The 26,506-nt window shown below is 38.9% G+C and overlaps 2 protein-coding genes across 2 annotated transcripts; one reads left to right on the plus strand and one right to left on the minus strand.

Moving 5' to 3' along the window:
* The first annotated feature begins 18,833 nt into the window (after positions 1 to 18,833).
* LOC110710443 (arp2/3 complex-activating protein rickA-like) lies at positions 18,834 to 19,262 on the plus strand. The gene has a single exon (XM_021888736.1). The coding sequence runs from the start codon at positions 18,834 to 18,836 to the stop codon at positions 19,260 to 19,262; it is 429 nt and encodes a 142-aa protein (XP_021744428.1).
* A 1,844-nt stretch (positions 19,263 to 21,106) lies between these two features.
* Positions 21,107 to 25,935, minus strand: LOC110710375 (probable disease resistance protein RXW24L). Its single transcript, XM_021888667.1, has 3 exons — positions 25,428 to 25,935; positions 21,780 to 21,842; positions 21,107 to 21,591 (listed from the first exon to the last, which is right to left on the minus strand). Exons 1-2 carry the CDS (start codon positions 25,737 to 25,739, stop codon positions 21,834 to 21,836), a joined length of 321 nt encoding a protein of 106 aa, XP_021744359.1. The 5' UTR covers positions 25,740 to 25,935; the 3' UTR covers positions 21,107 to 21,591; positions 21,780 to 21,833.
* Between the last annotated feature and the right edge of the window lie 571 nt (positions 25,936 to 26,506).

Here is a 26,506-nt window from a genome sequence, read left to right on the forward strand (position 1 = left end):
CACTCGAATCCCTAGTTTTTCCTTAGGACGTCGTAGAACAGGTGACATTTGTCCGACGACCTAGATATGAAGCGGTTCATTGGTACAACGCGACCTGTGAGCTTCTGCGTCTCTTTGACGTTCTTCGGGGACTGAATATTGATCACAGCTTTGATCTGGTCTGGGCTAGCCTCTATTCCTCCTTTTATCACGATGTAACCTAAGAATTTACATGCGGACACTCCAAAGGAACATTTAGTAGGGTTAAGTTACATACCGTATTGGCGTAGGACGTCAAAGGATTGTTTCAGGTGTGTAATTAAAAGGAATGGTGTCCTTCCAACAAGTGTATTATTCCGGTAGAGGGTTCAAAATTATTCGAAAGCTAATTTTTCAGTAAGGTCAAGTGATCGGAATGCCTAGGTGGAGGCCGCTTCTAATCAGTAATATTAATGTACAATTAATATTACAACTTAATCTTGACTGAACCCTTCGGGTCGAACCCAATCGAACAACCGATCCGAGATGACGAATCAATCCGAAGGATTTGATGAGTCGTCAGAGATTTACGAGCAATGATGTTGGATATCGAGCTTAGAGCGTCGAGACCGAGCGTCGCAAGTCGAGACAAATTTAGAATTCGACGAGACGTGAAATCAATCAAGTTACAAGTTCGAATTAGGCCGTAGCCTCGCATTGGCCTAGCCATGTGAGCGCTAGGCTATCTCGAGCTAGCATGCGCATCGCAATGCTAGCCGCAAGCCTAGCATGCTAGGCGTGCTAGGGCCACGCATGCTAGCTAGCCTATCGCAAGCATCGCAGCCTTGCATGCGTGCTAGCATGCCAAGCGCCCAGCCATCGCTAGCCTAGCAAACATCGCAAGACTAGGCCTTGCTAGCATGCTAGGCGCTGGCGAACATCTAGCTAAGCAAGCATCGCAAGGCTAGGCCTTACTAGCATGCTAGGCACTGGCGCATAGCTAGCCAAGCAAGCATCGCAAGGCTAGGCGCTGGCGCACAGCTAGCCAAGCAAGCATCGCAAGGCCTATCATGCTAGGCGCTGGCGCACTGCTAGCCAAGCAAGCATCGCAAGGCTAGGCCTTGCTAGCATGATAGGCGCTGGCGCACAACTAGCCAAGCATGCATCGCAAGGCTAAGCCTTGCTAGCATGATAGGCGCTGGCAGCAGCACCATCGCATGCAACACGCACCAACCAACAACGTGCTAGGGATGTTGGGTTGTGCGTGTGTACTAGCAAGCAGCAGCATGCTGTGCCTCGCCTAGCAGCAGCGCCCAGCATGCATGGCTTGCTACAGCACGCATGCATGGCTGGCTGCGCATGCTTGCGGTTGGCTATGCGTGTGTGCTTGTTGGCTGGATAGGCTGCCCAGCCTTGGTGCTAGGCGCAAGCTGGCACCCTTGGTAGCCAAGGCAAGCTGCCAGCCAGCCACTTGGCATAGTGGTCCAGTTTTGCTAAGAGGGGACCAATGCTTGGTCATTGCCTTGGGGAGTAAGGTGGGTTGAACCCTTCCCTTGTTGGTCCTCGCCTTCTCCCTCTCCTCTTACTGCCACTTGTAACTTGGTGATTGAATTGCAATTTTATTTTTGATTTGATTAAACTAAAATGGGAAAATTGCAAATCTCCCACATTGATTGAGAATGGGAAATCAAGGTTCATTTCCCTATAAATACCAAGGTTTTGGGATTTGGGAAGAACACTTGAGTGGAACTAAAAAGACATCTCCTTAAAAAAGTGAGAAAACCTTAAGTTTGTAAAACTCTAGTTTATTTTGGTCAAGTCCCGATATAACCTTCGGGACTAGGACTGTTTGGGTCGGGTTCGTGGGTACAAGCCGTTGAAGACCTTCGCATTTGTGTGGTTCAAGTTTTGAAGTAAGAATTTGGGATTCGAGCGAAGCACGCGCCAAGGGTATGAATGTCTTTTGCTTCTCTCTCTTAATTGTTGTTTAATTTGTGATTACATGCTTAGTTGCCTTAATTAGTGGGCGGGTCTTGGGCGGGTTTCTCTTCCACGTAGAGTCGGACTCTACGAAACTCAACAGCGGTATCGGAGCCGCGCTCACTTTAATTTTTGTAACTAATAAATAATTAAGGTGATTAAAAATGGATTTAAATTTCTGGTTGTGCTTTCTAATTGGATTAGAAGCTCTTTTTAATTAGTTTTAATCTCGTTAATTTTTCTAATTTTGGCTGACGAACCCAAATTTCGACTCAAAAACTTTTACCTATTTCTTTAGGTAATCTATTATTAACAACTTCTTCCCAACCCGCGTCCCAATCGCCCCCCTAGAGGAATATGTGCTTCTAAAAGATCTTTCATACTGTGCCCAATCCCAAAGTTTGTTCTATACATATAGTGATTTTTGGGTGGAATCGATGTTCTAAATCGTTTTGACCCTTTTAGAGTTGTTTAGAAGCCAAAATCCATCAAGAAACATGTTTTTCGAGGGGTTTTTTTAGTTTTGACGAAATTTTTTAAATCTTTTAACCTTGATTAATTATTGCATGTTGAAGGTAGATTAAATGTATGGTTGTATCCCTAATCTATTGCAATTATAAACCTCATTAATCATGTTTATGAAGCCATAATTGGTGCTTAATTTGGTATGTTCATTTTTCACATAAACTTGTTTTTTTCACATTGTTGCAAATTAATTGCTTCAAGTGTGAATGTTTATGGTGAACTTGTAGTTTTTGAAACCCCAAAATATTTCAAAGATCCAATCTTTAATTGTTTATTTGGTTGGAACTTTGATTGCTAAATTCCATGTTGAACTAATTTTTGGATTTAATCATTTTTGTGTTGATTAAAGGTCTTAAAGTTCAAAACTTTTGATTGATTTTTGATTAATCTTTACATTGGAAGATATAATTTTTCATTTATACACAAGTTAAAGTTGAGAAATTTACATTGGATGAACAAGTTTATTTTTCCAACCCCATTATTTTTGTCAAATCTCATTATTAATTTATATTTTCCTGAATTAATTATGAGTGTAGCCGTTTAATTTTTGTAGCATAAAGAAAGACCTTAATTGTTTTAAGAATGGTTCTTGAATAATTTAGGCTTGTGCACCACTAAAAATTGAATGTAATTAAGTTGAACTTGTTTTATTTTCATTTTTCCCTAAATTGATTCAAAAATAAATTTAGAATTAATTTTATGTCACACGTATAACGGGATTAAAATCCCGAGAAAAGGCACGCAAATCGAGGCAAAAACACCTAAGCGCCACCAAGGCTAGCCGGGCTGCTCACGCATCCCACATGTGGCTGCCTTAGGTGCGCATAAGGGTGCTCCACCTCGAATTGTTGTTGCTGCTGTGTGGCTGGGCTTGTGTGCGTTGTTGTGTGCTTGGTGTGTGGTGGATAGCTGCTGGCCATGCTTGTGCGTGCTGCTAGGGAGCGAGGCAGCAAGCCCCAGCAAGCCAGCCATTCGCCAGCAAGCAGCCATCGTGCGTAGCATGCACAACAAGCTGCTAGTGCCAGCAAGCGTGGCATGCGTTGCTGGGCAAGCATGCCAACATCTAGCACATGCAGCCGCATCTCCCAAGCGCTACTAGGCAGCCATGGTGCGCATCCCACGATTTTTTGGTAAGTCGATTTCTTGCTTTAATTGGGCTATCGGGTTTTGCAAATTTTTTGCCGTTTTAATTTTATTAAATTATTTTAACGAGGCTAGGTGTTAGAATCCAACTCCTTTTGATGTATTAGATTCCATTTAAGTGCTTTCCTAGAGTTTAGGTTATGTTTTCTTAGCTTGAGGTCCCATTATTGTGTTACTGTCAGATCAGTGTTCACTAGGGATTCTCCTTGTATGTCATTTAAAGCTCTTTAGAGGGCGAATGATTAATGAAATCTTGAAGCCTTCTACCAAGTGTTGCCTTGCTTTTATGCTTGTTTGTTGTTAGACCTTTATAGATATTGTGTCTTACTTGCATATTAGCTCCCCTCCAACCCAACTTGATGCGCTAAGGACTCGTGGTTCGGACCCGCTTGTGCCCGCTTTGAAGTATCGGCCGTCACAAGCCCCGACCACCCGCACTCCGTCGCCCAGATAGACGTGAGTGCTCCTGAGATTCTATTGCCCGCTTGTGTTGCTTTGTGCTCACAAGCCCCTCTTCCGCTCAAGGCTAGCGTTCTTGCCGCCAAAAGGCTAGAGCGCGCCGCACGTTTCGGGGTCCAAACTCCCGGACCGTGACAGTTGGTATCAGAGCCGAGGCTCAAACCTCGTCGCAAGCAACCCGTGTAGGCACCAAGGAGGGCTACACGAAGATGGAATTCGTAGAAGAAAGGCTCGCTTGGCTCGAGGAGAAGGAGGACAAATGGGCCGAGCTCCAAGTCATTGTACACGAGCAAGCCGAGCAAATTGTGAAATTGATTGCTGACAGAGATGCCCTCCGCGAACAATTGCAATTTGTTCAAGGAAAAGCCAACGAAGCACTTGAGAAATGTGCTACCTTAACGCGCGCTGTGGGCAGAGACGCACTGGGTGTTGGTGCGGCAAAGATAAAGCCGCCCAAACCTCGCGACTACAGTGGCGCTAGAGATGCGAAAGAAGTTGATAACTTCCTCTTCGACATGGAGCAGTACTTCCGAATATGTCAACTAAGTGACGATCAGAAGGTGGATACTGCCATCATGTACTTGTCCGAAGATGCTAAGCTGTGGTGGCGCACCAAGCACGCAGACATCGAAGCAGGAAGGATCAAGATTGATACATGGGCGGAGTTCAAAGAGGAACTCAAAGAACAATTTTACCCCGTCAACACAGCGTTTGTTGCACGGATGAAGTTGCAAGAGTGCCGCCAGAAGGGTTCTCTTCGCAACTATGTTAAGGAATACTCGGCGATAATGTTGGACATCACAGACATGAATGAGAAAGATCGTGTGTTCAACTTTGTCAACGGGCTAAAGGAATAGGCACAACGAGAGATTTTGAGGCAGAATATTGATACCCTCGCTGTTGCTATGTGTGCTGCTGAGAGATTGATGGATTACTCAGTCGGGAAGGGTCGTTAATCCGAGAAGGATTCAAGTGGGACGTCAACACGCTCTAACAGTCCGTCTCCAAGCTCTCCAAAGGGTACAGAGAACGGCTCACGAGTATCGTCCAACACCATTAATACATATCATAGAAGAAGTGGAGGAGGTGATGCCCAGAGACAAACATCTACCCCCTCCCACAACTCAGGAAACTCGAGGGCCGGCGCATCCTTGGAAAACACAAGGGCAATAAACTGCATACTTTGTCGAGGTCCACACAAATGGTGGGATTGCGAGCATAAAGAAGAACTTGACAAGATCCAAAAGAGATTGTCATCCATGTCTGTTCAGGAGGCCACAAAAGAGACTAGCAGCGATGAGGAGCCCACATATAGGATGGGTTCCATACGACGCCTGAGTGCTATGAGAATGATAGCACCTCAAGAAGAACCAGAAGTCCGATATCTTTCGGCAATGCGAGTGATGGAGCCGGAGAAGAAGGCAACATCGAAGAAACAAGCTCGCACCAGAAACTTAGAGAAGCGGGAGATGAAGCCCATGGAGTTGGCAACATCCCAGATACACACCCGCCAAAACCAAAATCAGTCACAAGGTTCGAAGCAAAGAGCGACGAGCCCAGAGACACCAAAGAGACACCAAAGAAGAACCTCCCAAGAGGGAGGAAAAACAGTGGTTGAGCAAACAACGCAGGGCGCGTGCAAGGGATTACAAAGAAAATGGTCACCCAAGAGGCACCAGCCACAATTTGAAGCTTTCCACCACTGTCTCAAGGAAGCAGCTCCCCAACAGATGATGGTGGAAGCAGCTGTCCCCCTTAATTCAACAGATTCCACTCCCAGAAGGAAATTTATAGATGAAGCTCTCAACAAGATGTTCAAGCCGAGCGACTCCAGAGACAAGCTCCTCGTCAACAAAGAAGATCCAGCTCAAGAGTCAGATAAGATTCCAGAAGATAGCCCCACCAACGGCGCATCCGAAACTTGAGATAGTTTAGGGTTTTCTAATTTTGATTGTAACTTTTGTAAGTCGAAGAGGTCGTCGACAGCTTAAGTGGGGGAGGATGTTAGAATCCAACTCCTTTTGATGTATTAGATTCCATTTAAGTGCTTTCCTAGAGTTTAGGTTATGTTTTCTTAGCTTGAGGTCCCATTATTGTGTTACTGTCAGATCAGTGTTCACTAGGGATTCTCCTTGTATGTCATTTAAAGCTCTTTAGAGGGCGAATGATTAATGAAATCTTGAAGCCTTCTACCAAGTGTTGCCTTGCTTTTATGCTTGTTTGTTGTTAGACCTTTATAGATATTGTGTCTTACTTGCATATTAGCTCCCCTCCAACCCAACTTGATGCGCTAAGGACTCGTGGTTCGGACCCGCTTGTGCCCGCTTTGAAGTATCGGCCGTCACAAGCCCCGACCACCCGCACTCCGTCGCCCAGATAGACGTGAGTGCTCCTGAGATTCTATTGCCCGCTTGTGTTGCTTTGTGCTCACAAGCCCCTCTTCCGCTCAAGGCTAGCGTTCTTGCCGCCAAAAGGCTAGAGCGCGCCGCACGTTTCGGGGTCCAAACTCCCGGACCGTGACACTAGGCCTCGGTTTTTTCCGGCTTTTGCAAAATTTTAATTTTGACAAATTTTGGGTTAACCAGATTAATTAATTGGATTAATTAAGTTGGATGCGGTATTTAGTGGGAGATTCGTTATTTGCATGAACTAATTGCGTCTTAATCACATAAAATGTAAAACAACTTTGACTAGTTGTAATTACGCGCGTTAATTGGATTAACCACCTAAGTTAGTTACTAGTTCGCGCCCGTTATGCATTGTCACTTGTTTTTCGATGTAAAATGCATGGGCCATTCACATATAGTAAATGGATGAATGGAAGGTATATTGTTTCACAGGTTTCGTGCAAAAGGCATCTAGTGGGGCCCGATTAGGATAGTAAATACGGACTGCGATCCGTTATGTATTTTTGTAAATCCAAATACGGTCTGCGTATCATTGTGTATTTTTGTACCTTAATATTTAGATTAATCCTAGTCAAAGTAGCTAGTAATTTTATTTTGGCGGGGATGTCTCAAGACGACGTTTCTATGAAGACGAGCCAAGATGAAGACTCTTGAAGTTTTGAAGATTTTAAGGGGTCATGCTAGTTGCCAAATGCATCTTATTTCATGTTTTCTATATATAATTGTTCTTATATATGTGAATGATATGTTAGGTGCATGTTTAGGATTTCAAATGTTGCGATGATTAATTAAGTTCTCTTAAATCAACCAACATAGAAACCCTAGGTCCCTAAAATATTGAGCTAAAATATGACATTCCAAGAACAACACTTACCGAACTAATGCGCGTATGTGATGGGCTACGCCAAAGCGACATCACTACTTCCCTAGGAACGTAAGGTATACTAGGTATACAAGTTGTCTTGGTTAAGCTCAACGATATCAGTAAAGAGTCCTTAGATGTCATGGCAATATAGATAAAATGTCAAGGAAGCATTAAATGCGACATTTTATCGAACTAAGAGTAGCTTGGAGGTATTAGCAATTAGATTGCTTACCCTAAAATATTAAGTGTTAAGACAAGCCAAAGCATGCTTAACTACTTTTTGATTTTTGGGATCTTGGAATCATTTTATTCTCGCCTAAAAGGGACTAATGTTAATGCGTGGATAAAATGCTCAATAAGATTGAAAATTTGCATGAACGCTTTAAATTTCAAACTTATTGGTTTATAAATGGTTTTTCACTTCAAATTCTTTCAATTGTAGAAACATGTCTGCAAGTAACTCAAACAAAAACTCTATGTGCCCGGAACTCCCCGACAAGTTGGCTTTTAGCCTTAACTTGGTCAACTTCAAGGAATGGGAGAAGGAAATCAGGAAATCAGGAAAACAGGAAAACTCTTTGAAATTGTTCCTTGGACTACAATCTTGATACTCCCATTCCAAGCTTCTTCTCTAAGGGAATCATGAGCGATGAGCCTCATGATAAATGGTCTTCCTATTGCAAGAAAGTCACACATCTAATGGCTAATTCCATCCCGGAAGATTAGAAGGAAAAGCTCTCCTTCTATTTTTCGGATATTTTCCTCAAATCATTGGAGGATGCTGTCAATATAAGAGTTACCAAGAGTGACAATGACAACTATGATGGATTCGTGTTTGATTTGACTAGGTCACTCTCAAACATGAAGATAAAGCCATCGGATGTGGGTTGTCTTTCTAAGGAAAGGCGCCGGCTTTGGTCAAGGGTCTACAACACCAAATTGAGACCCGGCATGCCCCTCCGTCCTCATGTGCTTGGAATGACTAGGTTTTTCAAACACATGCAGCTTCTCGGAATCTCATTGGAGGATGAGATGGTGGGGCATATCTTGCTTGCTTCACTCCACTCGGGCTGTGATGCACTTAGAGTGCATATAGCTGCGGGAAAGGAGACACGCTCTTTAAAAGAGGTGGTGAAATTGCTTAGCCGAGCCACATCCTATGGAGTGACCGAGAGGCCCTTGAGAGCAAGGAAGAGGGAGTTCAAGAACAAGGCAAGGATGCGATGCTTCTATTGTGGTGGGCAAGGCCACTACAAGAGGGAATGCAAGCTCTTCCGAAAGGAGGAGGAGGAGAGGAATGTGGCATCTGCCTCAGGTATCTTCATTAAGACTTGTGTTTAAAGTTATTCATAGGTATTGGATACCATGTGTAACGCACTTCATGTTTCCTTTTCAGGAACCAAGTGAGAGGGCATCACAAGTGAGAGGGTATTGGATACCATGTGCATCGACAAGAGGACGACAAAGATGGTCTTTTGATCGTGCTTGTAGGCACATACATTTTGTTTATGACTTGTAATTAAACAATGGTTGTTTCTTATGCTTTTGAACATACTTTTGATCTATGGTGTTGGACACCAAGTTATTTTGATCACAAGACTTAATTAATGGTTGGTTTGTTAAAATGTCTAGTTTATATGTTCTATAAAATTGCATATGTTTAGACAAATTTATGATACCGCCAAAAGGGCTATGATAGGCGTGTCGCGTACCTAACAAAATATAACCTAACTGACCACTACTATGTAGCAGGGAAAGCAAGGGTCGAATCCCAAGAGACTAAGGTTCAAAAATAATTAAATAGACTCAAATTCCTACTAAGCAAGTATCAATAATGATCGATTAACTAAAGAACTAATGTATGGAAAATTCGAAAATAAACTAAAGAATATGAAGAAATCAAGTAATTAAAACATCCAAGATCTAGTATCACCACAATTACGCTTGATGCAATTATATTTCTGCCCCTAACATACGATTCCAATTGAACGGGGAAAAGTAAACCCTAATAAATACCAAGGACCTCTCTCGAGTATCAATGGCATCCCTAACATACAATCAAGCCTATTCTCATGGTATCATGCATATCAGAGACATTAAACACATTACTCTCACTTCCCAATTATCAAACCCAACTACTCTCGTGTTGAATATCAAACCCTAAATTGATCTACTCAAATCCGTTTAAACCCAACTCTCGCTGTGATAGAAACAATGGAATAATCACAATAATAAGATTACGTCAAACCTAGTATTGGCATAATCACAATCAATTTAGCATAACAATTGTATAAGTCATTAGAGAATTTAAAGATTTAATTCATGCATCAATCATAATTGGGCTACCCTAGATCTTGGAATAGGGAATCTACTCACACATATTGAAAGAAACAATAACAAAAATAATTGAAGAAAACATAATTAAGAAACAAGAGATTAAAAGAAAATTACCGAATCTTGAATTGAATTGAAGGCGGAAAGTGTAAATCTTGAATCTTGAATCACAAAAAGTAAAGAAAATAAAATAGAGAGAACTAGTTCTTAATAACGTAAAAATAAAAGGCTAGAATAAAACTTAATGAAGAAATAAAACACTACTTAAAATATATATATAGCCCTAGAAAGATAAGAAGATAACAAAGTTTCTTAGCGCATAATCCTCCCAGGAGGCACGGACGTGCCCCTCAATAGGCACGGACGTGTCTTTGTGCGAGTGAAATCTTCCTTGGCACATTCCTTTCAATTTCCCACTTTTCCTTCCAATTTCTATGCTAAATTGATTGGATTATGCCAGTACTAGGTTAGAAGTAATATTAGTATTGTGATAATGTGCCACCCAAATGGGAGATGCTATCTGCGACGAATTCACCCAGAATGTTAAAAATTAAAATTGTCAAACCCCGACCCCTTGGTCGGGTAATGATACAGAACAAGCGGCACACAGGCCGAAGAAAGTTGACATATAAGAAAAACAGGAGTTTAAGCAGTTGGAGGAGGACGTTCAGTGTCGGCAGCCGCTCCTTTTGGATCCTAAACCGACAGTTGTTCTTTCTCGGCATCCGCCTCCACTTGCGGCTGCTCTTCTTCGGCATCCGCTTCCTACTTCTCCTCCTTGTCATCCTCTTCCTGGTCCGACTCCCTGGAAGTGGAGTCAGACGCCTCATCCTCCGCATCTTCCTCGCCGTCTGCCTGCTCCATGATCTTCTTGTTGTATTGATCAGTATAGACGGTGAATTGGCTCTCCCATTTTTCATAGCCAGACTCTGGGAAGAGAGCCGCCCAGGTCATCTTCATGATGGCGCTGCAGTCGTCCATCATATCCTGAACAATGGCCATCTTCTCCTCGCCAACTTTTTCATTAAGCTTTTGGGTGACGTCAGCCTCTTGACTCTGCAGGCGGCCCTTGAGTTTATTTACCCGGGCGCGGAGTCCCTCGGCTTCCTTGTCCGCCTCCTTGAGAGGCGCCATCTCAGCTTTGAGGTCCTTCACAAACTTCTCTAGCTTCAAGATCTTCTTCCGGGCCGCCTCTAAGTCCTTCTTGACCTGCAAAGTGGCTTCAAGAATCTCGTTTTGAGCTATCTAGAACATAGCTTTATCAGAATCAGTGGCGGCCATGGCCTTCGCAGCTTTTACCTCTTTGTTCTTTTCGGAGATGGGTTTGCGGAGACCATACACTCGCAACATATACTACACTCGGCCAAAAACAGCCGTCAGTTGCAGGCGACCAGGCAAATATGAAAACAACAAAAAAGAAGAACTTTTTACTAAGTATACCTCGGCCAGGAGAACCAAGATGGCTTCAAGATTAAGGGTGTCGACTCCCTTAACAGACTCCCTATCCTCAACAAGGATGGCCTTCAGCATGGACTTGGCCATCTGAACCAGGTCCGGCTCTTGAGGGGCATCTACAAAGTAGACCCTGATTAATACGCGCCTTAAAAACAGAAAACAAGCCGACTGATTTCAGAGGAGTCGGTTGCTTTTTGAAACTTGGGAGATTTGAACAAATTATACCTCTTGCCGCCTCTTTTTCTCTTGGAGGTCGGCTACTCCCGGGGGCAGCCGCAGTTCTTCCCCCACTTTGGGGAGTCCTTCCTTGCCTTTCGGCCGCATGTCTCCTGGCGTTTCCAGGAGTCGACACATCCCCAGTCGTCTGTTTCCTGACCTTGGAGTCCAGCTGGGAACAGGAGGAAGGTCTGGCTACGTCGCTCTGCAGCACAAGTAATTGAGTCATAAAAAGGCGACAAATATAAAAAGAAATTGTGCCAAGGTAAAGTAACTCACCCTTGGCGCCTGTTTGGAAGGCGACTCCTCAGTGGATCGCTTTCCCAGAATGGTCGCGCGGATTTGGGCGACTACTTTCTTGGAGGCCGAGATTTTTTCCTTAGCTTTATCTGCAAAAGATAAATCAAATGGTTAGACACTGAATCAGCCAAGTCTTTCAAGACACTCTAAAAGGCGGTTCACTACCTCTCGGCATCTCCTCGTTAAGGCCGCAGGCGGCCAGATATGTCCCATCGTATAACCAGTTGTACTTTAGGATGTAATTTTGAGGGATGAACTCCCTCACCCCAGTCTCGGGGTTCGCCTGAATATCAACTTTGAAGAGCCCTCGGTCTAGGATCTCTTCTTTTGCTCTTTGAGGAACAGGCGATAGATCAGATCCTCCTATCAGGTAAGGTGGATCCCTGTTCCACCTATTAAACTTCTTGTTCTTGACCTTGTCAGAGTGGGAGACTATGTAGAAGGTGTTCCTCCAATCCTTCCACTTGTTCTCATTCCCCATGGTCATCATGTAGCCCTTGTGGCTAGTCAGCTGGAACCAGCCGGTCCCGCTTATTTTTCGGGTCCGACTGAGATAGTTCATGTGAGCGAATGCTTCGAAGTTAGGCTCTACTTCATGTATCTCACAGCCGGAAACATAGACTAAAATATTGAACCATGAGTTTGGGGCCAATTGCTAGACTCTCAGCTGGTACCCATCTAAAATCCTCTCTACAGCCGGATGTAGAAGAAATCTTAAATCAACTTTAATAGCCGCCTCATAGCAGCCAAAACACTCGTCCCTGTAGCTGGACTTCTCTAGCCAAACTACCGTATCCTCGGCATCCGGCACTGTAAGAATATAACCATGACCCATTACATGGTCAGCCCTAAAACTACCAATCTTTTCAGACATGACCCTGCGCCTACCTTTGGGGACGTGGCAATAGTAAGGGGCATACATGTCTCTTTGGCTTGCAGCCGGCTCTGCCCATTTCTCTCCTTTTTCCGCTTCATGACTCTCTCTCGCTGTATGTAGCCGAGAGTGCTTCTCCTCAGAGTCGTCAGAGTACCGACTGGAGGTGTTGGGCTCAGAGTCATCGCTCGAGCTCTCGGGCAAAGCAGCCGCCTGCGCGAATAGATCAATGATAAGAGGGTCATTCTATACCTCCTCTGATTCTGCCAAAATAGAATTACTTGGGGTGCTTGGGACGCCTGGTGGCACCTCTTAGATCTCGCTAATAGGCGCATAAAATGAAGAGCCGTTTGAATTTGTTATCCTGGCCATTCTCTTTGTTCTGGCCATGGTGTCCAGCACAGGCACATAGACATTCGGACTTGGTGCAGTTCGCAAAGGGTGGTCCAGCATGGGGCAGTCAGCACTCCTAGTTATAGATTCAACCGTCCCCTGTGACCGGCTGATCATTAACCTAGGTCGTGCCGTGTGCTTTTGGACTACCATTTTTTAAAAAAGAAAAACAAAGAGAAAGTGAAAAAGAGAACAGGCGGTTACCTTTGAGTAGAGAAGTCTAAACTTTTGAAAAATCGGGCGGCTGAAAAAGAAGGCGATCTGAAAGCAAGCGTCAGTTGTCCAAAATGTCAGAGCAAAAGTCCAAAGTTCTGTCTGAAAATGTTTCTAGAATGTCCAAATGATTTGGACATCCCCTATTTATAGGGGGAATTTCAAGGGTAAAAAAAAATAAAATAAAAAAAAAAATAACGGTAAAAACCGTTAGCCAATCATAGCGTGACACCTGTCACAGGCGCCACGTGGCATGCAACGTCACCCCTGTGAGGGGCAAATGATTAGGGGATTTTTTCCCGGCACGTGGACCAATCAAGCCCTGCCACGTGTCATCCACGTGGATCAATCAGAGTCCGCCACGTGTCACCTCGTGAGAGTTCCAAGGTGGACCAATCAGGCCACGACACGTGGCAGACAGATAGCCAACCAGGAAACTGGCCTCTAACGGCCCAAATTCCTAGGCAAAGCCCAGTCAGTCCTAGGTTTACTGAAACCTAACTCTTGGCACGTTTTCCAACACCCTATAAAAGGGAGATGTTTCCCCTTCGGGAACACAACAAAAAATCAACTCACATACACATTAACTCACAATCAGAGAAAGTCAAACACCTGACACCTCGAACCGAGCAATTACACATTGCAGATACTCTCTTGGAATCCAAGAGAGACCTTTACTTTCCGCACTTTACTCCTCAAACACGTTCTAACTTGATTTTCGGAGGAAGAACTCCCACCCACAGGAGTCTCCGTTGTTTTGCAGGTGCAGGCGTCCAGAGGTCAGCCTTGGAATTGTAACTCTCCAGCAGGACATCCAAAAACCCCAAAACAATAAGTATATTACTCATTATGGCTATCGGAACCTCTTTTTCCTCGACCATGAGTATTGTTAGTTCTCTTATTTGAGTACTAGTCCGCTTTGATGTTGTCAAATGTCTGCCGTACAAGGGGATTATAAAGGCAACAGTTGGGCCGCTAGGGCCTCTTAGTAAGGGAAGCTGACAATGCAAGACTGGAAATGTCCCCCTATTAACAGTAGGGAACATGTCTTTGTTGTTAAAAAGATCTCTCGAAGAACGAGACTGTGAAAATGCATGGCCATGCTCAAATGGATTTTAGAAATCATCTGGTTATTGATAGTCGAACTCGGAAATCGAGAAACACTTCTGGACGTAATAAGAATGACAAAGAATCTTACCTTATAGTTCATGAAGAGACATTAAGTGACATAGGAAATAGGCTATACACAATTAGCACACTTGTCTGGAAGGACAAGTAGGAGATTGAAAGGTGTATTATTCTGATAGATGGTTCAGAATTAATTAGAAAGCTAATTATTCAGTTAGGTCAAGTGATCGGAATGCCTAGCTGGAGGCCGCTTCCGATCAGTAATATTAATAATTAATTAATATTACAGCTTAATCTTGACTGAACCCTTCGGGTCACACCCAATCGTGTAACCGAACCGAAGCGACGAATTAATCCGAAGGATTAAATGAGTTGTTTTTACGAACAAAGACGTCGGATTCCGAGCTTAGAGCGTCGAAATCGAGCGTCGTAAGTCGAGTCGAATTTAGGAAACGACGAGACGGAAAAATCAGTCAAACGACAAGTCACAATGTATAGCCCTAGCCTCGGAATGGCCGAGCCATTCGAGGGCTAGGGTAATACGGCTAGCAAGGCTGCCATGCATGTGAGTATCACCACGACACCACCCTAGCTACCTAACAGAACTTAACAAAATCTACAGAACAGTCCTCTCACAAGTTAGTCAACCCATCTACAAAAGTCGACGCTTGAGAGTAAGGGAGAGGTAAGCGATTTTCCCCTTCTAATAAAATGTAGATAGTGAGATTCGAAGTTATAATTTCAAATTACAAGATTAGTCCTCCACTATCACCACGACACCACCCTAGCAAACTTGGTCCTTTAATTACCAATTATTAAATTTATACTCCGCAGCATTATATTATCCAAATACGAGTTGAACGGTTGACCCCAAGTCGTCTTTCCATTGACAAACAACACGCTATTAAAGGTACCAAAACATCTTTTAATTATTTGTCATCTCCTTAATTTTATTGTTTATAAAATAAATCTTCTCCTTAATTAGTGTTATTAGGTAGGACGTATACTAGTTCACCATGTATGACTTAATATGATTGTATGAATACCCTGATCTGAGGTAAAAAAAAAGATTAGTACTTGAGGATTATGTTTTTTTCCTTATCTTTTTGCTGTTTGTGTGATATAATATAAGCAATATGTCATACGAAGTAGGTTACGTAGTATAAACGAAGGTTACAAGTTTACAACTTGTATGTATTTAATAATTTTTATTAAGAACTGATTTACTATTTGTATGACCTATTCTTATCCTGATTTATTTTAATGGGTTTTTCCATAAAGTAACCCTCTTAATTTCACTTTTCTACGTTGTGCTTGTACCTCTTTATATAGCACTTTTCACGCTGTAACCCGTAAAGTACATTTAGTTTCCATACAGTAACCTTGCCGTTAACAAATTCCGTTAGTGGGGTCCAATTTTCACTTATTAATATTTTTTTATCGACTTGCATGTTGAAAAATATTCCGTTAAAGGTTTTGGGGGCTATTTTAGTCCTTAAGGGTCTAAATTGAGCTTAGATATAGCAAAAAAAGTAACGTAAATGCCTCGTTTTGCGTATTCAAAACGTAAACACGCAAATTGAGACATTTTTTAATATGCAAACGAGGCATTTATGTTTTTTTTTTTGCTAAATCTGAGCTCAATTGGATTCTTAAGGGCCTAAATAGCCTCCAAAATCTTTAACGAAACATTTTTCAACACGCAAATCGATAAAAAAATATTAATAAGTGGAAAGTGACCTCCACTAACGCAACTTGTTAACGGGGGGATAACGGCAAGTTTATTGTATGGAAACTAAATGTACTTTGCGGGTTACAGTGTGAAAAGTGCTATATTAAGTGGTACAACGTAAAAAAGTGAAACTAAGAGAATTACTGTATAGAAAAACCCTATTTTAATTTCATTAACTAACTAAAAAAGTAATACAAAGTGAAAGTGTTGATTGGCTTTCCAAATTCTATTAATTATTCGTGTATACATAGATTCATTTAGAGTCCTATAAAAATAATTAAAAAATAATAAAAATACAAGTAATAGCTGCCTAAGGCCAATGTATATAGGCTTCATTTTAATTTGTTCATCTTACAAGAAAAAAGAGATTTTATATATAAATATTATTCAACAAAAATTAGCGCAAAATAAGTAAAATTAGGTGTACTAAATTATAATTAGATTAATTTAAATTTGTAAAAGCCAATTTTACTTACAAGTATTAAAAATAAGTTTCAATTCTTGAATATTCAATTTGAAACTAATACTCCATAATATAATACTCACTTCAATAATTCCAATTGTATTACAAAAATAATTAGAGGCCAGCAGATTGCAATGATGTCCAAGCTAGGATAGTAATTATTTAAAATTCCAAAAGGCTCCTATTTCTAATGTGGCATGCATGTTGAGATTATTACATTGCTAATATTTTAGTTGTTACAATTATATAATTTCTAAGAAACATCCCACTTCCCAGGACATGTACAAATTTCTACAACTCCTAGATTATATGAACTAGATTTACACCCATATAATGTATGGGTTTTACTCATAGTTAAATTTAATATTAAATAGGAATAACAAAATATTAATACATAATATTATTATCTTTTTAATCTTATACAATTAAGGTTCACACATATACAAACAAATTTTAAATCTTCCAGATTTCCATCATCCTTTATAAATTAATCGTTGATCGTGTCACTTGATAAGTTGTGTAATTAAACCTGCCCCCTTGAATTGCAAAACTAACACTATATGAGTTATGACTGACTTCTTACTTATGATCACTATTCATGGTATTCAAGAATTTCATGGTGTTCAAATTCTAAACTATGCTTCGTTGCCTGCAAAAGTTTTACGTTTATTTGTATGGAACATTAGATAAGTTTATGTAGGATTGAAAAAATATTTGATTTAAAGTGGTGATAAAGTTTATTAGATATGATAAATTTTATGCACGTAAAACTTAATCTTTTAGCCGAATAAATGATAAATGATGAACATTTTTTTTTTCTGGAAAAAGAGAAAGGATATATTTTTAATTTCAAAGATTTTTTTTTTTTTTGTTTTTTTTTTGTATCTAATTCAAAACTGATATTTTTTATAATTCAATGTGATTTCATATTTTTTTTTATTATTATTATTTTAAAAAAATATACTTTATTATAGTCACTTCTCTTATTTCATTAATTTTTTTTTTATCTAATCCAGTTTTTTTTTTTATCAATTGAACGTGAATTTCATTATTCATTATAATCACTTCTCATATTTCATTAATTTTTTTTTATCTAATCCAATTTTTTTAAAAAAAATCAATTGAACTGTGAATTTCATTTTTTAAGTTTAATAATATTGTTGTATATATACGAAATAAAATGAATTGTTTCTTTTGTCTTAAATAAAATTTTCAATTTTAAAAGATAATATTTTATTTTTATAATAAATTTTAATCTTTAATTTTAATCCTACGTAGCGCTTTAAAATAATAATCCTGCATAATCCTATACGTAACGCTCTAAAAATACTAATCCTGCATGGCGCTCTAATAATTTTAAGAAAATTAAAATCCTACGTGACTCTCTAAAATCTTGGGGAAAAAACTCCCTCTTATATATATAACTAGTTTTGTGCCCGGACGATGCCCATATTGTATAATAAATTTTAGAATAAACTTTTTAGCTTGAATGTTAAATACGATCCTATAATTTCTTTTGATAATGCATAATATTTAGACATACGATATCATATCGTTTATTTATACAATAGTGTAGCTTTTATAGTTTTGTTTGTAAATGGATACCTATGTTATAGTTGAATTGAAACTATTTTTACTAAATTTAAATTATTTTTACTGAAGTGAAAGTATTTTTACCAAATTAAAATTATTTTTACTAATTAAAAGTTATTTTTGTACTAATTCTGTATTATTTTTTTAAATAAATTAAATATATAATAAATGGATTTTATTTTAAAGAACTTTTCAAAACGAATTTTATGATGAAAATAGAACCGAGTTATAGAATGATATTAAAAGTTATGATTAATTTTGTATATAAGAAATATTAGAAGTATATAGACAATAAAACTCTTTACAATATTTTTATCTTATAAAATCTATCTAAAATTCGCTTACTTAGCATCATATTTGTCACAATAATACCTATTTGTCACCTACGTGGCTCGACACTTAGCAAAAAACTGAAATACCAAGTGTCATTGTCTCGTAATCTGACTGCGAGACCGGCCTTATTTATTAGTGATCTGATATTATATTAGATATCCAAACAATTACCTAATACCCAAAAGAACATTAATTAAACATCAATATGACTTGAACTTTAATGTAAAATATAAGAAATAATAAATTGATCAATTCACACTATATATTTTATTAGTCATGACTTGACGTTATTCACACTATATATTTCATGTAAAATTTATTAGTCATGACTTGACTTTATTCACACTATATATATATATTTTGGAAGTTAAACATCCTAACAAATCACAAACACACCCAAAACATCTTCTCAATTAATTCTGCTCCTTCAGTCCTTAGAGCCTTTTTTACGTGAAACAAAAATGATTTCAACAATTCAAAATTTGTACGTCCATTTTTTTGCACTTCTCCTTTTATTCATAATTTCATGCAAAGCCACAAAAGAATTAACTTCAAACACACCATTACCAAACCCAAGCATTAAGTGTGACACTTGCCCTGAATACCTTCCTCCACCACCTCCTCCGCTTCCCGAATGTCCACCACCTCCACCTCCACCGTGTGATCCATCACCACCACCGCCGCCACCTCAGATGGAGCCACCATGCATCCCTTGCATGCTTCAGCAAACACCTTCGCCGCCACCACCAAGTTACTACAACTACATTCCAAGCAGCAATTTATATGTGACAGGGTATACCTACTCAGGTGGTCCAAAAGTTAAGGATGTTATGAGTGATTTTATGATGCTTGGTATACTTACACTATTGGAGGTGATCATACTTGCATGATAATAAGTATGCGTCATTTTATATATCTATTTAGCCTTTTGAGTAAGGTGTAATAGTATAATTTGCAATTCCCTATACACTAGAATTATATATCTATACACTAGAATTATAATCATTTCTTATCATGTTTTTTTTCATCTTCTCTTTTATAAAATCTTGGATGTGTTGGGTTCTTGTTTACATACCCCAACTAACCCTGGCCTTCCTGGAAGTGCCTAAAGTTAATTTTATTATGTTATAAAAGCATATCCTTTGTAACAAGAAAAAAAATTGTAATTAAAGCTTGTCTTTTAGAGCAAGAAAAAGAAAATTATTCGGTTTATTACGCAATTATAGAATCTATGTTTTTCCTACCCTAATTTTAAGAGTATTTACAATCATTTTAAAATATTTATTGTACGATCGCCTTATTTATAATTTTTTGAGTTTATATATACGACTTTATGTTCAAGCAAATATTGAAGGAATTTGTTTGATCATGGCATGCATAACGATATCCATATTTACAAAAACTAGGACAGCAACAAAAGAAGATCAGATGGTACATTTCAAAAGTTCTAAGCTAGTTGGCTTTGAAGAGTAGATATATAAGGAGGATGAAAATTCTGTGCTGCTACTGCAGTCCAAGCTCTGCTTGAAAGTCTAACTGGCTTCTACAAGAGAGGGGATGAATTGTAGAATATTTGAAGTTTAAAATTTTTTGCGGTATTTAACTAATAAGAACAATAAAGAGAGATAATATGGGCTTTTGAAAATTTCCACTATTAATTAAACTCTTTACACGTGAAAATTAAAACCCGTAACAAGTTCCACAAGTTTGGAACTTGTTCCCAACTTTCACAGAAGACTTCGTCTATGAAGTTTCCTTAACCTCACCGTTACAAAAACTCACAATCCCAAACCCCAAGTACTCGATTACAAATTGTAATTACAAATACCTAGTACACTCAAGAATACAAGAACAACTAAGAACTCTCTTACGTTATTTTGTTTACTGGAATTATTGAAGATCAAGAGGTGTATTTTACAATGAATAGCTTCGTGGTTTATATAGAGAAATTTGATCTCAACTTCCACACTGTCCACTAGCATGTCATCGCCCACTATCTAGTAATGGAGAAACGTGACAGTGGACTAGGTAATGGAAGTTTCTCAAACTTCTCCTCAACCCCCACGTAATAATCAGTTTTGCTAAAATATAGTTCTTGAAAAACAGTTTACTGAGATATTCATGCAAAAAGAAGCGTTATCTTTGACTTCTTCAAATTAGGCTGTTTTAAAAGATTTTCTTAAAACGATTATTTTGAAAAAGATATTTAAAATATTTATTTATTTAAAAACAAATAGGATAATAAACTTAAGTTAATTATCTTTATTCGAAATATTTATTTAGATAATATTAATTTGAAAATATCTTTTCCAAAAATAAATCTACCTATTTGAAAACAATTTTATCATCAACCTTTTAAAACAATTTTATTCCAGTAACATTATTTATAACGTAAGTCATCGAGTTCCTAACTGACGTATATTTTGAGTGCTTACATTTCATAACTAGATCGTAAGATATTGCATGAGGCCTTTTGATGCTACTTCGCATCCTTTGTATTAAGTTCCTACTTCGGAACGAACTTTGCTTGAACCCTTTATTCACCAAAGACTTAAAAACTCTTGTTAGTCAAGTTTGTCAGTTTGTCCATCAAAACCAAAAGGGTCAACACTACTTATTACTCAACTTCTTCCATTGAGTAAGGAAATAAATAAATAATATAAAGTGGACCAACAAATTTATTTAGGCAATCCTGCATTACATTCTGCTGCAAAACAAAGCTGCAGCACAGTTTAGATTACTAAAAGCTTTGATTAACTGGTACAAGTACAATTGTAATGAGAACGTACTCGTATTGTTAAATGAAGAAGTGATGAATACTGGCAAACTATTTTAATGCAAGAATCTATACTCTGATACCAACTTAGCAAGGCATATGTACATATATCCTTCCTGAGTTACATTATATTGCAAATCGATATTGGGATGTAATCTCCTCTTAGATTTTATTCGGACAAACTTTCATTTTTGGGTGCGGCTTATACCCATTTTACAAACTCAGATCATCAATGTGCTTGGTGCACATACTAGAAAGAAATATAATAAACGTCAAACATTCCAAGTACATCTAACACAAATTCAGTACCATCAAAGTCCAACAGAACAATATCACTTCTGATAACTCCTCAACATTCGAGCTGCTTTGGGATTCAAATGCCTGCTCCAAGCCTCCAAGGACCCCAATAGCAGGAAATTCTTAAACTCTGGTTCTCTAAAACCCTGTTATATTACTATATGTTATTGCAGCTTTTAAAATTCTCGATAAGTTTTGAAATAAGCTCAAATCTGTAAATTGATCGATCATATTCAAGTCTAATTTTACAACTTTCAGAAACCTTATATGTTGTATGTTGTGAATACTGTATAAAAGTTCTGCCTAATGATAGAAAATTTGGTAGGAATTTTACCTTGTTTTGATATCAACTGACCCAACTTTTTAATCTTCTTACGCTCCAGAGTACTCAAAAGCCCTTTATGAACAATAAACAGAAACACAAGTTTTAATTGTTTTCATTATAAAAAGTCTAGGATGTACGTAATTCTAACTGCTTTATGCAATAAAAATGCCAAAAATCCACTCTTAACTCTTAACTGCCATTGCAAAAGACAAATACAGCTCAATCATAAATTTTGAGTACATAAAAGGCCAATATCAACAATGACTAATAATTCCCCTGACTAGCAAAATAATGACCAATTCAGTACATGAAATACAACATGAGTTATGTATCAAATTTTGCTGTGATTTATTACAAGCCTCGAATTAGAATATCTAGTATTACAATAAAATTCAAGCCAAAATGGAACAATAATATGGTAACAGCCCAAATTTTACTGTTTAAAAACTTCAAATGCTCAAAGATGTTATATAATGAGAGTTGATGAAAAAAAGGCACCTTCGTGATTATTCAGAAATGATGATGGATGGTATGTGTTTAATCTTATGCCAATCCTCCCCATTAGGACTTTGACATCTTTCCTTCAAGCCTTCCTTACAATAATTCAGATCTAGTAGCTTGAGAGAGGTTAAATTCTGCATTGTGTCTGGTAATGATTGGAATTCGCTACAACACCTAACCCGAAGGGACTTAAGAGAAGATAAGCAGCCTATCCATTCTGGCAAGTCCTTCAATTCCCAACAACATTCAATTGTGAGGTCTTGGAGGGTGGTCAAGTACTGCATCCCGCTAGGAAGAATGGTCATGCTTTCAACTTTCCATAACTCTAAGAAACGGAGGCTCTGATGAAGGGATTCCCCAAGGCATGCCATCTTCTCCATTGCTGTCATCCTCCTCGGAGAAGGTTAAAACCGGACATTCAATTATTGACAGAGATTCTAGGACAGTGAGGTACTCTAACCCTTCAGAAACACTCCTCAAGTTGTCACAACCTCTGATTTTAAGCCTACGCAAAGAAGAAGAGCAGCTTCTGAATGCCTCCTTAACTTCAGATAATCTCTCCACTCTTTTATCCCATGTAATGCTGATGCCTGTGACAGAGCTCATTGACAGTGACTTAAGATAGCCAATATTCTCAAAAACATCCACCGTTCTCAATGCTGAAGGGCGATAATGACTGTAACCATTGCCATCCCTAAACTCCATTATTTTAAAGTTTTTATCAAGTTTGCTCAAGCTCAGTATTCTCACACTTGGACATGGAGGAAATGACTCTAGTTTAGGGCACACCAAGATTGACAATTCAAAAAGGCGCTTAAAAGAAGGTTGCCAACATCTACCATCCGAATCAACAAGCTGTTGATCACCTTCCCACCAACCTTTCAGCTTGGGACTATAACTTATGCTGAGCTCTTCAAGGGAAGGAAAGAAAGTGAATTCTGATGGTGCTTGTGCATAATCACTGCTTCTTATTGTCTCCATATACATCAAATTGCTCATACTTGATACTGTCAGTGATTTCAAGTACTGCAGTTTGCTGAGCAATGACAGATGCTGCACCCTTTGGCAGATTCAATCTTTATCTTGACAAGGTTTGGGAGACCGGATGTCCATTTTGTAAAACTCGCACCTTGATAACCCCACAGCTGCACCCCTTTGAGATTAGGACGAGGCAGCAATTTTTCTAGCAGATCTTCATGGTTGATAGCTAATTCATCACCATACTCAGGACCTTGAAAATATATCAATACTTCCTTAAGATGTTCCATGCTCCCTTAATATCCACCACTTCCTTCTACTAGGTTCTGATTGTCATAGACATCTTTATATTCTGTAGGGATGGAGATTTTAATCGAGCCTCTCAGGTTTGAGAGAGCTTTCAGATCTTTTAACATGCCCACATTTTGCTCACTGCTACTTGAGTTGTCATCCTCACTAGAACTTTCTTCCTCACTTATGCTCTCTTTTATTTGCTGCTTGAAACTCAGTGAGAACATGAAGACAAGTCAATTTATCCATGCCCGTGGGCATTGACCATATCCCACAGCAATTATTAATATTTAAGCTCCTAAGGTTCACCAATTTATATATATCCCATGGGAACTGTTCTAAATTAGTGCAATCATCTAAGTTCAGTGTTTGCAGGTTGTGTAGTTTAGTGATTGAATTTGGAAGTCTTTTAACATGATTATGAGAGAGATCAAGATACCGTAAATGCAGTAATTTACTTATCGGTTCTGGCAAAGTTTCAATATTTAACTGATGCAAGTCTAATGCCCTTAGACATGTCAAACTTGATACAAGATTTTCAAGGGGTGGAAATGATCGATCAAAATGCCATGAATATATGAACGGAGCTTAATCTGAGGAAAAGTGCTTTCACTACATTCACTTCCAATATGATGTAAATGTAGGACATTGTTGATCATGTTATCCTCAATAGAGTCCACTACACATATCTCCTGCACTCAATATCTAGAGCAACATCGTGCATAAGACCATAAACTTTACAAGACACAACCTCACCATATTCATCCCATTTCACAGGTTGCAGCAAACATCTGAGTAACAATATTGAAAAGTACTCCTCAGCAGCATCCACCATGCTTTGACCATCAAGTGGCACAACATATCCTTGTGCCATCCAGAGGTCGAGCAACATCTTTTTATCAATGATAAAATCCTTAGGGAACAATGCACAATAACTTAAGCAACTCTTCATCAATCGAGTTTCTAGATTATCAGGGCTAAGTTCATGTGTCAATGGTCTATTATCTTCATCATTATCATCAATTGAGGCTAATGCATTCTCTTCAAACAAAGACAACTTGCTTAAATCCTGACTATATAATAGATTGCTAAGCTCTTTTATAGCAGGAGGAAAGCCCTCACACATTTCAACCATCTCAACTATTTCAGGATGGATTACATGTTTTTGCCCTTTCCCAAAAGCAGTCTTCTCTAACAAACGCCACGAATTCTCTTTGGACAAACCTTTCAACTCGTATGTATGGTCACTCCCTATAGCCCCCGTAGTATCTGTCGAGCATGTAGTAACTATAATCCTACTCCCCCCTACACTAAACATTAAAACCTTTCTTACAGCAGCCCACTCTTCCTGATCCTTACCACAAACATCGTCAAGAACAATTAAGTATTTCTTACCGCTAAGCTCTGCTGTAAGTTCTATATTCAATAAAGCATCAATTTCTGTATAAAACCGTCCAGTAGCCTCTAAAATTTTCCCAAGAATCTCATTCGCGTTGAGTTTACCTCCATCTCCATTCGAGACTTGAACCCACAATCTCAATGGAAACTCATCTCTAACCCTTTGATCATTATACACAAGTTGAGCAAGAGCAGTTTTTCCCAATCCTCGAACCCCCTCTATTGTAATAAAAGAAACATTATATTTTAAATTAGTATCTTATAGCATATCTATGACAGCATTCATGTCATCCTTCCTCCCAACAATCACATTCTCGCATTTATACAAGAACGAATGTCACGCTCACCCTCCTTAATAAGTTGATAATCAACTTTAAACCCAAGATTGCTATGACTAATACAAGTACTGCCACTACCCAAAGCATCCAACTGATTCCTTATACTCTGAACACACTGAGACATTCTGTTATCAGAAAAGAAATCGCGTACCTTATCAGGAAGTTTATTATTACGTTGGAAGCGGCCCTTAGTCTGAGCAGCCACAGTGAGTAGCTCATCAAACAAATCATCAGCATCATAAACAGCATCCTTGAGCATCTGAACACACTCTCGTGTTTCGATGACAAGTTCTTTCTTAGCCTCCAGATCACGTAGCACACTGCCTACAGCCGAGACTGTATCAATGAGATCTTTCAATTCAGACTCAAAGCCCCATTTGGAGCACGCCTCTTTCACCATGGAGCTTCGCAACACAGTTAAAAGAGTATCAGCAACGCAACGCAAAGTTGACAAGTTAGCCATTTGTGTACAGAAGAAAATTAGTAATGTTTGAAGCAGGGAATGAGGTTTAACTAAACTTGCGACTTTTGGGAAAACTACTACTAACTCAGATCTGCCAGTGTATATATAATGAGCTCAACCAACTACTGTTAAATCCTTTGTATGTAATTTATGGTTCATTTATAATTGGATCATACGACACAAGAATAAAGAAACATTAGTGTAACACCACCTTATTATTATAAGACCATTTTTGTGAGTCACTGCATAGTTGTGTGATACTTGTATGCAACTATTCGTGTAACACGGCATTTTCATCATAAAGACTATTTTTGTGAGTCACTGCGCAGTTGTGTGATTGGTCGATTTGTAACAAATTATATATTCATCTGTTTGTTTTTTTTTTTTTTTAAAAATAAAATAAAATAAATAAAATTTCTCAATTATTCTTGGCTACATATTTCTATATTGTAAATTCTTTCATAGTTATCCGTTTACCTCATGTACCCTTTCTGACTTTCTCCTCCCTCCTACCAATTAATCTCTATTTTCTCCTCTAAATTTGTGATTTAATATTATACGGATTCTAGAGTACTACATAAGTCACAATCTAATGAGTATTATAATAAATTGGGAATATCTTATTGGTAGGTTTAAAGTTAATGACATCCTAATCTATAAGTCTTGGTCTTAGTGTAATGAAATCAATATAAATTAGTAGAGCTGTCAGTTTCTAACCAGAATCGTTAAATCTGACTATTTCGAACCGATGTGAAAAGGAACTAAAC

The sequence above is a fragment of the Chenopodium quinoa genome, unplaced genomic scaffold, assembly GCF_001683475.1.
Source record: "Chenopodium quinoa cultivar QQ74 unplaced genomic scaffold, ASM168347v1, whole genome shotgun sequence".
Classification (NCBI taxonomy): domain Eukaryota; kingdom Viridiplantae; phylum Streptophyta; class Magnoliopsida; order Caryophyllales; family Amaranthaceae; genus Chenopodium; species Chenopodium quinoa.